The following is an 11,425-nucleotide window of genomic DNA, read 5'->3' as shown; positions in this document are numbered from 1 at the left end:
TTCACTGTAGACCCCATTTTCACCAGGCTCCGATCCCCAAGGGGCCACTTGCAGTGGCCACGCTGGGTGCTTTGGAGAACTGAATCCAACAACGTAAGACTTCAACTGAGGTCGAGCACCTCACAGAATTGGGGGCTGCTCGGTCTTGAGAAAGGAGTGGAGGCTTGCCACGTGCTCCAGTCACCACCATGAAAGTAGGATTGATTTTGCACATGTGAAAAAGATACAGTGGGGCTCTGGAGCGATAGCACAACGGGTAGGGCATTTGCCTTGCATGCGGTCAACCTGGGTTCGATTCCCAGCATCCCATTTGGTCACCCAAGCGCCGCCAGGAGTGATTCCTGAGAGCAGAGCCAGGAGTAACCCCTGAGCATCGCCGGGTGTGACCCAAAAAGAAAAAAAAATTCACTGGGAGGGCCTGGAGTGATAGCGCTGGTGGGGAGGGCGCTTGCCTTGCACCTGGCTGACCCAGGTTCAATCCCCGGCCTCCCATATGGACTCCGGAGCCCTGCCAGGAGTGATTCCTGAGTGCAGAGTCAGGAGTAACCCCTGAGAGCCACTGGGTGTGGCCCCAAAACAAGATTCATGGGAGGTGTTGGAAAAGGTTTTGGGTTCATGGGGCCGGAGAGGGACTAAAGGAATAAGACACTTGCCTTGTGATCACTTGCTTCTGGCAGAGATCCAGATTCTGGTCTCCCCAACACTGTCTGGGCCACTGGGTGTGGAGTTCATGGTGCTGGAAAGCTAGAACAATGGGGAGGGAGCCTGCCTTGCATGTGACCGTCCTGGGTTTGATCCCCACCAGGAGGAAGCCTGAGCACGTCTGGGTGTGCCCTCCCCTCCCCAAAAAAAAGAATCCGATCCCTGTTCTGCTGAGGATGGACCATTTGCAAGCCTTCGCCAGGGATAGGGGCGGTTTTTGAGCCCCCCCCCCCCACAAGGTTCTGAAAATAAACTAGAGACTACAAAACCAGTTGAGGGGGCCATAGGACTGGGGAGAAACCTCCAGGGGTCGACTTCAGCCTGCAGCGGGGTCAGATGATAGTACAGTGGGGAAGACACTTGCCTTACACATGGGCAACCTGGTTTGATCCCTGACACAGGGCCAGGAGTAACTCCTGAGAAACGCCAGGTGTATCACCAACCCCCCCCCCCCCCCAAAAAAAAGACTTCACATGCAGGACACTCTGCTTCCATCTCCCTGGAGTTGGGAATAAAGAAACAGCCTTTGAGGGGGGCTGGAGTGATAGCACAGCACAGGGCATTTCTCCTGCACGCGGCAGATCCGGGTTTGATTCCCGGCATTCCATATGATGGTCCCTCAAGCACCACCAGGAGTGATTCCTGAGTCCAGAGCCAGGAGTCACCCCTGAGCATCGCTGGGTGTGACTCACAAAGCCCAAAAGAAAAAAAAGAGAGAGAAATGACCTCTGACCAACATGAGTATGCCCCTTGCCCTCGCCCTCCAAAAGAAGCAGGTGGATAGTTCGGTTCCAATTGGACCCCAGCCTGGATGGTAGACACCTAACGGAGCAGGGGCATTGGGGGGGGAGGGGCAGGGGACGGAGGCACAGTGGGAAGGATTTGGGAGCCGGCTTGCTTTGGGGCTGCACCCAGAAGTGCTCAGGGCTTCCTCCCTGCCCTGGGCTCAGGAGTGACCCCTGGCGGTGTGGGGTGGAAGGGACCTTATGCGCTGTCGGGGTTGGAAACTAGCACAGCGGATAGGCCGTTTGCCTTGCAGGCGGCCGACCCGGATTCGATTCCCAGCATCCCATACGGTCCCCTGAGCATCGCCAGGAGTAATTCCTGAGTTCCTCAGTGCTGTTCTTAGGCCCCTCCCCCCAGGGCTGGCTGCGGTGCTGGCGGTGTCCCGGGTCACATGCACGCGGCGGGCTGCGCAGACCATGTGGTGCTGGGGATCCCACCGGAGGGTTCACCTTCAGGCCTTGGAACTCTTTCTCGGACCCCTAAAACCGTGCATCCTCGAGTGGGTGTTCATGGGGTTGCCGGGCGCGTGTGGGTGGGCAGTGGGTCCCGATTTCTGCGCCTTGGATTAAATAGCCCGTTGTTGTTTTTTTTTTTTAATTTTTTGGTGAGGTGGGATGCCCAGGTGCACCCGGGAGGGACACTTGGGGGGCGGTGTCCAGGCCTCCTCCTTGCGCTCCCGAGGACCCCCGCGGCCGCCCCTCGCCGGCGCCGGGTGGGGAGGGGGTGTGGGGGCGGACCGAGGCCTCGGCGGCGGCCGCGCGCGCGCGCACGTCTTGCCGGGGACGCGCCCGTGCGCGCGCCCCGCGCCTCCAGCCCAGCGCTCCGAGCCGCCTTCGCTGCCGCCGGCAGCTCCCGGGGGCCGCCGCCGCCTCCCCCAGGCCGGTGGAGGGGGGCCACTCCGTCCGCTGGGCCCGCGCCCCCCCCTCCAGCCCCCCGGAGCCGGGACCACGAGCTCAAGGAGGACGAGGAGGAGGAGGATGCCCGGGCCCGTGAGTAGCAGCGGAGCGAGGCCGGGGTGCGGGGGGGATCCCCCGGCGGGGTGGGCGCGCCCCGAGCGCTGGCGGAGGAGGAGTGTTCCCCGGGGCCGAGCCGCTCCCCGCCGGCGCCCCCCGCGCGGACAGACCGACGGACCCAAGGAGGCGGGAGGGCGCCCGCGAGCGAGGGAGCCCGAGGGGGGGGCGCCAGCCGCCACCGGTTCGCTTGGAAACCGTTGCCACGGCAACGGGGTTGCGCTCCCCGGCAACGCGGCTGCGGGGCGGCGACGCCCCCTCCCCCCCAGCACTCGGGGCCGCAGCATCCCCTCCCTCCCCCGGGCGCAGGGACGCGCGGGTGGTGTTTGGGGTGGTGGAGGACGCGCCCCTCCCCGGGCCCGTCGGGGTGTGCCAGGGTGGGGGTGGGGGGGACCCCGTGGGCACGAGCTGGCGCCCACGTGGCTGCCGTCCCGGCTGCTGCTTACAGGGGCGGGGGTGGGGGTTGTCTGTCAATGTGGGGGCGGCCCAATCCCGCCGCGCGGGGGGTTGGGGTCGCTTAGAGGTGCCCCCTCCCCCCATCACCGTCCCTTCCCCACCCCCGCCCAAGGGACCTACCCCCCAGGTTCCCGCAGAAGGCGACGTTCCGACGCCGGGGCCAGTGCCTCGTAGCCTCGGGCAGGTGCCCAAGCACGACGCGGGGGAGGGGATGGGGGGAGGGGGCCGGGCGGGAGGTCCCGGGCACCCGGGGATGGGGTGGCGGCCGCGTGGGCCGCAGCCGACCTGGGGTAGCCGAAGGCCATTGTCTGCCTGACAAACGTCCCTTTCTTGCCTGAGGACAAAGCCCCTCCCAGGCGGCCGGCATGCCCTGTCCTCCAGGGGCGCTCCTGGGGGGAGAGGGGAAGGGCAGCTGAGTCAGAGGAAATGACCTCTGGGGCACAGATGCCCCTTCTGCCAGTGCTCCCAGGCCTGACTCAGCAGACCCCAGCTCCATAAGCACCACCCGCCTTGGGTTCCTTTTCCTACCCAGGGAGGTTGTCCTGGCGCTCGGCTGGCACTGACCCTACCCAGGGGCCAACCACAGCCTAGATGCCCTTCTCTGAATGGCACCAGGCTGAACCCTCCCTTCCCTGTCTCCCACACCCCCCTTCCCATTCCTTTGGGAGCACCTGGTTAGGAGGCCTATCCTCATGATCGCCTCAGCCTTCCTTTCAGCCAGAGGCCAGGTCAAGTTGATTCACACCATTTGGATTTTTTGAGGTGTGGGGCCCGGAGGGTCAGAGAGGTTAAGTGACTCGTCCAAGGTCACACAGCCAGGAAACAGTAGCGTTTGCTTTCTCTCAGCGGCAGGTTTTTCCTTCCCTCCACACCAAAGGTCTGGAGATTCAGGCAGAGAGGAGGTGGAGAACTTTCCAGAAGAGCATCCTTATTGCAATCCCCTCCCCGCCCCCCACCAAGGACATTCACTCTCCCGCCTGGCCCTTGCTGACTCCCAGATTTGCGTGTCCCCTCAAGTCTCGAGGTGGTGTGGCTCTGCTCCCCCTCCCCCCCCCCCCCCCCCCCCCGCTCCCCTCTCCCCCATTTTCTCTGCCTGGTGAGACAGCGGTAAGCCCTGGACTCAGGGCTCCCAGGCACCCTCCCCCAGATCTTGGCTCTGGTGTGACTGCAAAGCAGCTCTGGATACTGGAGAAGGAGCGAGAGAAGATGGCCCCGTGGGGGTCTGGCTCCTTGGAGGGGCTTGGTCTAACTTGGGGGGTTTGAAACCCTCCTACCTCCAAGCTGTGGGGAGAGGCAGAGGGGGGAGTACGGGGGGGGGGGGGGGCTAGAGCCTTGGAGTTTTGATTGGCACAGCCCATGGGCTCTTGTGGGCCGGAATCTCAGAATCTGGCTCCCAGGGTCCGAGCGATAGTACAGCAGAGAGTGCATTGGCCTAGCATGCAGCCGACCTGGGTTCGATCCCAGGCATCTCCTATGGCCCCCAGAGCCCACCAGGAGTGATTCCTGAGTGCAGAGCCTGGAGTAACCCTTGAGCATCGCTAGGTGTGGCCGCCTCTCCCCTCCCCCTCCCGCCCCCCAATAATATTCTGATTCCAGCCAGAGGTGGAAGTGGGGTGGCTCCTCCCAGTGCAGTGCTCAGGCGTCACGCTCATGGGTCAGGGGGTCATTGTACGGTGCCGGGATGGAGCCTACATAACCAGGTGCCCTGGTCCTTTGAGGTCCCTCTTCCTTGGGCCGGAGCAATAGTCCAGCGGTGAGGACGCTGCGGGCACCGCCAGGAGTGTTCCCTGAGTGCAGAGCCAGGAGTGAGCCCTGAGCACCGCTGGGTGTGGCCAAACCCACAAACAAACAAAAGAATTTATGAGCTCCCAGTGTGGACTCGGGTGCAGGCAGGGCTGGAGTGGTTGCTTTGAGGTCCACTCGCCTCTAGGTGCAGGAGGGAATGGGAGACTTTGCCGACCCCCTCCTACACACACACACACACACACACACACACGATTTTCTCCCCTCAGCCTAGACTTCCATAGGTGCGTGTGCGCGCACACACACACATGCACACACACACACGATTTTCTCCCCTCAGTCTGGACTTCCATAGGTGCGTGTGCGCACACACACACACACACACCAGGATTTTCTCCCCTCAGCCTAGACTTTCATGGGCCAGGGAAGCTGGACAGTGCAGGGATGCTGTCCTGTGTGTCACCCAGCCCTGGGAGCCCCAGCCTGGGGCCAGAACGGGGCTCACCTTTTCAGACCGGGGACAAGCCAGGACTGTGCCCGGCAGAAACAGGTTCCATCCCCAGCACCCTATAGGGTTCCCCACCCCCACCCCGGAGCCCCACCAGGAGTAATCCCTGAGTGCAGAGCCAGGTGGAAGCTGGCTCTGTCGGGTGGGGCCCAACGCCCCCCTTCCAAAAAAATTTTTTTTAAATTATTTTTTTTAATGTCACCCACGCCTCCTAGAAAGGTCATTCTGCCGGGATGGTCGTGGGGCCAGGGGCTCCCCTCGCTGGAGCTGGCCGCACTTCAGGCTCTGGGTACCGGTTCCTGCAAGCGCGCGCACATGCGCACAACACCGCCACCACCTCCCAGCCTGGTCCCCCAACTGCGCCCGTGTCTCGGCTGGCCCCGGCTTCACCTGCCACTTCCCCCCCCTCTTCTCCCGCTCAGAGGCCTGGTGCTCCACAGCACGCAGAGCTGCTTGCCCTGCGTGGGGGGCGGGAGGGTGCCGCCCCCCCCCCTCCGGCTCCTTCTGGCAGCTCCAGCTCTCCGGGCGCGCGGCCAAACACCCAGATCCGGGCCAGGGAGGTGGCCCAGGATCACCCGGCAGCCAGGGAGGGCGAGAGGCCCCGAGTTCGATCCCTCCCTGACCCTGACACCTCATGACTGCCCCCCCACCCACCCAAGTCCACTGCTGTCGGTGGCCTCTACCCCTAGTGGTGCTCAGAGGGACCCTGAGGCATCAGGGATGGAATTTGGGGCTCCCGTTCGCAGGGCATGGAAGTAGGCTCTCCTGGGATGGGGCCTGCGGGGGCTGGGGGCGGGGGGGCGGGGGGCGGGCGCCGTGGTCAGTCAGTCCCAGGGGGAGCAGGGCAGAAGCAGGCAAACTAGTCTTGAAGGCCCAAAACTCCAGGGCTTGGCCCCCAAGCTCCGCCCTTGCCTGTGGGTGACCACCGAGGCCATGAACACCATCAGTTGTGACCCCCAAACAAAAGCAAAACAGGATTTGGCCATGGAGTAAATTGGGGTGGGGGAGGTCCTTTAAGAACCCAGCAGGGGGGCGGAGACATCAGTCCAGCAGGGAAAGATCAAGCTTTGCACCTGGCAAACCTGGGTTCAATACCTGACACCCCATGTTCCCCCCCAGCCCAAACAGGGGTGATCGCTGAGTGCAATGCAGCCCTGAGCACCTCTGGTGTGGCCCCAAAACCCCCAAAAATAAATAAAAAGAACCCAAATGGGATCCTAAAGGTTAGGACCATGGGTAGGGCACTTGCCTTGCATATGGCTGACCCAGTTCAATCCCTGGTACCACACAGTATCCCCTGAGCCCCACCAGGAGTGGCCCCTGAGCACCACTGGGTGTAGCCCAGCCCCTGGACTTTGGGGTCTCCGATGGGGAGATGCAGGCCCAGAAAAGAGTGATTGGGACCTGGTGTCATTCACTCTCTCTGTTCTCATCTGCCCAATGGGGAGCCCAGGAATAGAGCCGAGAGCCATGCAGGGCCGGGGCCTGGGGGCACCTTAGGGACACAGGGGGTGACCTCATCTCGTGTCCTCAGTGTGGGAGGAACTCCCCTCCCCCTTCACTTCATCCTTAGAGGGGAAATTAGAGGAGGAGCATGGAATTGCAGAAACCCCACCCCAGCATTGCCCTAAGGCCCAGTGGAACCCTGAAAAAATGTTCCCAGAATGCACAAGAAGGTCAGAAAAGTGAGCCGAAGAGAGAGAGAGCACAGGGCTGGGGCATTTGCTTGAATGAGGCCCGAATCCAGTGGGTCCCCATCAGGCCCTGCCAAGAGTGATCCTGAGCACTGCTGGTGTGGCCCCCAAAAGGAACAAAACCAACAAACAGATCAGTAAAGAGCAGGAGAGAGAAGACAGTGAGGACAGACCTTGAACGGGAAGGTCCAAAGTGGGGCCAGAAGGATAGAACAGCGGGTGAGGTGGGTGCCCACCTGGGTTTGGTACCCAGCACCATACAGGATGCCCCACGCCCACCAGGAGGGAATCCTGACTGCAGGACCAGGAGTAAGCCCAAAATATCGCCGGGTCTGGCCTCAAAAATTAAAAAAGAAAAGTTTAATGTGACTTGCAGCCACACTGTGAGAGGCTTCAGATAGATCCAGGCCCTGGGGATTAGAGGGATAGCACAGTGGGGAGGGCATTTGCCTTGCATGCAGCCGGCCTAAATTCAATCTCCGACACCCCATTGCATTCACCAAGCACAGCCAGGAGTGACCACTGATCATTCTTCGGTGTGGCCCAGAAGACAAAACACCAAATATACCTGAGGCCTTGCCAGGCCTTCTGGGCATTGAGCCCTGGGGTGGAGCAGACGAGGAAGCACCAGTGGGTGAAGCCACCGCCCCTGGGATTGGGGGTGCGACTGAGCTTCAAATCCCCACCCCTTCAGGGCCGAAGCGATGGTCCAGTGGGTAGGGAGCTTTGCCTTGCATGCAGCCAACCTGGGTTCGAACCCTGACATCCCATAGGGTCCCCAGAGCACCACCAGAAGTAATTCCTGAGTGCTGAGTTAGGAGGAACCCCTGGGGTCCTTTGTCCCCAGTTCACTCTGAAGCTTCCTCCTCCAGGACCACCAAGTTCTCACCTGTTGTCAACCTCAGGCTAGAGGGGCCGGAGTGACAGTATAGCAAGGAAGGTTCTTGCCTTGCATGCAGCCAACGCGAATTCGGTCTCCAGCACCCCATAGGGTCCCCCAAACCCTAGCCAGGAGTGATCCCTGATAACAGAGTCAGGGATAAGGCCTGAGCACCACTAGGAGTAGCCCCCCATTTTTTTTCCAGAATTGAAATCACTCAAAGGTGATTCTTACTTCTTCCCTTAAGCACTGTGCAACCCAGGACAAATCCTGTCCCTCTCTGATCCTCCCAGCCCTGCACCAACCCCACAAACAGGCCAAAGTGACAACCACCCTATTCTGTGTCAAAGAGAGCAGAGACAGTATTTTGATCTCTTTTTTCCCCTTGTTTTCTTTTTTTTTTGGGGGGGGGAGGGCCACCCCTGGCTATGCTCAGGGGTCACTGTGTGGTGCCGGGGATTAAACCCGGGGCCGGCTGCACTGCTCTGCCCGCTGTGGCATCTGTCCAGCCCTACTCTTTCTCTGTCTAAGGCACCTCAGGCCCCACTGTCTCCAGCTTCCACAAACGCCTGCTCTGACCCCAAATCCTTTTGTGCCCTGGAAGCCCACGGGGCCTGGAGTTCGTGCCGCCTTCCTCCGAGCATTCCTGAAAATTCCTGTGGGCTCGGGGGAAGGAGAACAACAGATTTAATTAAGTCCCAGTGACTGGCAACCTTGAGTTTCTCTCCCGGCTGCGTCTCCATGGCAGCCTGATGATGGAGCTATGGAGGGGGCGGGTGGAGCTATTGTTCCTGCCATTGTCTGTTCGGGAACTCGGCCTGCAAGAAGGGGCTGGCACAGGCACCGAGTGGCACATGGCACAGGGCAGCAAGAGGCAGGCAGGAGCCATCTGGGGAGAAGGGAGGGAGGTGGTGACCCGGCTTCCCCCCCAACTTGGCTCCTGGCTCGGACCGCACAGCTCGGCTCTGATTGGTGCCTGGAGCTCACTATAGCCCACTGGGGTGCCCAAGGGGGCCCAGGGGACCCTGCACAGACGCCCCAACAGCCCACCCATCTTTTCCCAGCAGCAGGGCCGGGTTCAAGTGGTGGCTGCACCTTGACATAGCTAATTACCCGTCCTTTATCCTTGATGAAACAGCAGTGACTCAGTTACCCCAAAGGTCCCCGGGGGTGGACAGAGACAGTACAAGGGGTTAAAGCGCTTGCCTTGCACGCAGCCGACCCGGGTTCCATCCCCGGCAGGAACCTATGTGAACACAGAGCCCAGAGCACCCTGGGTGTGGTCCCATCCACATCACCCAAGGGCTCCTTCTGTTCCTGTCAGGTTGTGCTCCTAGATGCTTCTAGAGTGGCGCAGTGGCAACTTCCCGTCTCTGTAGAAAGGGTAAGGAACTGGAGGGGAAGAGGCCCTGAGCTAGGAAGAGCAGCAGGACCAACCAAATGGGGCAGCACTTGGGGTCAGGCAGGGTGCGCAGCGGGCGCAGGGGTGCGGCGGGGAGAAGGGAGACGTGAGCTGCGCCAGGCCCGGTGGCACAGTGCCCACCCAGCCTCGCCAACCAGCACGGCAACGACCCCAGGGTTGCCCAGCGGGCCAAAGCGTTCCCTGCGTCTTGCAGCCAGGGCTGGGCGCTGGGAACAGCGCTCCAAGTGCCAGGGGCTGCCAGGCGTGAGCCCCGGGGCCGGCCGGGCACACGGCGGGAGTCTTAGGTGCACCCTTCCTTCCCTGTCTCCAAGCCGCCGTGCCCAGACTCCTCTTGGGCTCGTGGGGCCGGTGCCGAGCTGGGCTGCCTGCCGGGGTGCGGCCGGGACTACGCGGGCCCGGGCGTGATTCATTCAACTCCTTTTCCTCCGGTTCCGGGTGCGGCCGCCGAGCGTGGCCTTCGCGCGCCCCCTGCCGGCCGCCGCCGGGAGGTCCCTCCCTCCCTCCCTCCCTCGGCACTTCGGCGGCAGGCGGCCGGGTCCCGGGATCGGGGAAACCCGGGCGGGCCCGGGGGGAAACCTCGGGGCGTGACGTCACCCGCGGTGACGTCACCGCCCCGGGGAGCGCGGGGGTTCCGGCCGCGGCTTTCCCGGGTCGCGCGGGCGGGCGCGCGCACGCGGGGACAGGCGCGTGCGGGCGAGTGCGCGGGCGCGAGGACGTCACCGGGGCGGCGGCGCCCCTTCCAGCGCGACCCGTGTCGTGTGTTTCACCACCCCCCACAGGTCCCGCGCGGCCCCGGGTGAGGCCCCGCCCCGCGCGCCCGCCGGCGCCATGGGAAGGAGCGGGCGCCGCTGCTGCTGCCCCCCGCCGGCGCGCGCACCGCCCGAGCCCCGCCGCGGCGGGCCGCCCCCGGCCGTGGGTCCCCGTGCGAGCGTGGCGCGGGCCCGGGGCCACGTGGAGGAGCCCAGCGTCCAGTGAAGCCGCCTCCGCCCGCGCCGCCGCCGCCGCCGCCATGGTGATGTCCCAGGGCACCTACACGTTCCTCACGTGCTTCGCGGGCTTCTGGCTCATCTGGGGGCTCATCGTCCTCCTGTGCTGCTTCTGCAGCTTCCTGCGCCGCCGCCTCAAACGGCGCCAGGAGGAGCGGCTGCGGGAGCAGAACTTGCGCGCCCTCGAGCTGGAGCCGCTGGAGCTCGAGGGCAGCCTGGCCGGGAGCCCCCCGGGCCTGGCGCCGCCCCCGCCGCCGCCGGCGCACCGCGGCCGCCTGGAGGCGTCGGCGGCGGCGGCGGCGGCGCACGGGCATCCGCACGTGCACGTGCACCCGCTGCTGCACCACGGGCCCGCGCCGCCGCACGCGCACGCGCACCCGCACGCCCACCACCACGCGCTGCCGCACCCGCCGCCGCCGCCGCACCTCTCGGTGCCGCCGCGGCCCTGGAGCTACCCGCGCCAAAGTGAGTAACCACCCCGATCTCCCGCCGGGGCCACCCCCGGGCCACCCGTGGGCGGGGGGAGAGGCTTGGAGCGGGTCTGTGATCGCGGTTTCGCCCCCCACCCCAGCGCCCGATCCCCCGCCCCGTGCCCACTTAACGCCGCTTCCCCCGCGCGCGCGCGCGTCCTGCAGCCGAATCGGACCTGACCAAGCCACCGTGCTACGAAGAAGCGGTGCTGATGGCCGAGCCGCCGCCGCCTTACAGCGAGGTGCTCACGGACACGCGCGGCCTCTACCGCAAGATCGTCACGCCCTTCCTGAGCCGCCGCGACAGCTCCGAGAAGCAGGAGCAGCCGCCGCCCAGCTACAAGCCGCTCTTCCTCGACCGGGGCTACTCGTCGGCGCTGCATCTGCCTAGCGCGCCGCGGCCCGCGCCCGCGCCCTGCCCCGCGCTCTGCCTGCAGCAGGCGGAGCGCGGCCGCCGCGTCTTCCCCAGCTGGACCGACTCGGAGCTCAGCAGCCGCGAGCCGCTGGAGCACGGAGCTTGGCGCCTGCCCGTCTCCATGCCCTTGTTCGGAAGGACTACAGCCGTTTAGAGGGGCGCCCGCGTCGGGGGCCCGACCCGCGAACTTTTGGCCTGATGGCGGGGCTTTTTAAAAAAAGAAAAAAAAATTGCTTCCCTTGGACTGCGCAGAGGGGTGCGGGGCGGGGGCGGGAGGGATGGATTTCTTACCCTGTTTGTTACATTTTGAGGATAATAAAGGTGTGTGATCTGGTTTAGTACAAGCGGAGGG

At 63.8% G+C, this 11,425-nt stretch overlaps 1 protein-coding gene across 1 annotated transcript; it reads left to right on the top strand.

The window, feature by feature from the left end:
* Positions 1-2,269: 2,269 nt before the first annotated feature.
* Positions 2,270-11,335, top strand: PRR7 (proline rich 7, synaptic). Its single transcript, XM_056112932.1, has 3 exons — positions 2,270-2,477; positions 9,982-10,653; positions 10,824-11,335. The coding sequence occupies exons 2-3, from the start codon at positions 10,212-10,214 to the stop codon at positions 11,225-11,227; spliced, it is 846 nt and encodes a 281-aa protein (XP_055968907.1). The 5' UTR covers positions 2,270-2,477; positions 9,982-10,211; the 3' UTR covers positions 11,228-11,335.
* Positions 11,336-11,425: the final 90 nt, after the last annotated feature.

The sequence above is a fragment of the Sorex fumeus genome, unplaced genomic scaffold, assembly GCF_029834395.1.
Source record: "Sorex fumeus unplaced genomic scaffold, SorFum_2.1 ptg000019l, whole genome shotgun sequence".
Lineage (NCBI taxonomy): Eukaryota > Metazoa > Chordata > Mammalia > Eulipotyphla > Soricidae > Sorex > Sorex fumeus.
The sequence above is the reverse complement of the archived record's forward strand: the minus strand, read 5'-3'. Positions and strand labels throughout refer to the sequence as shown.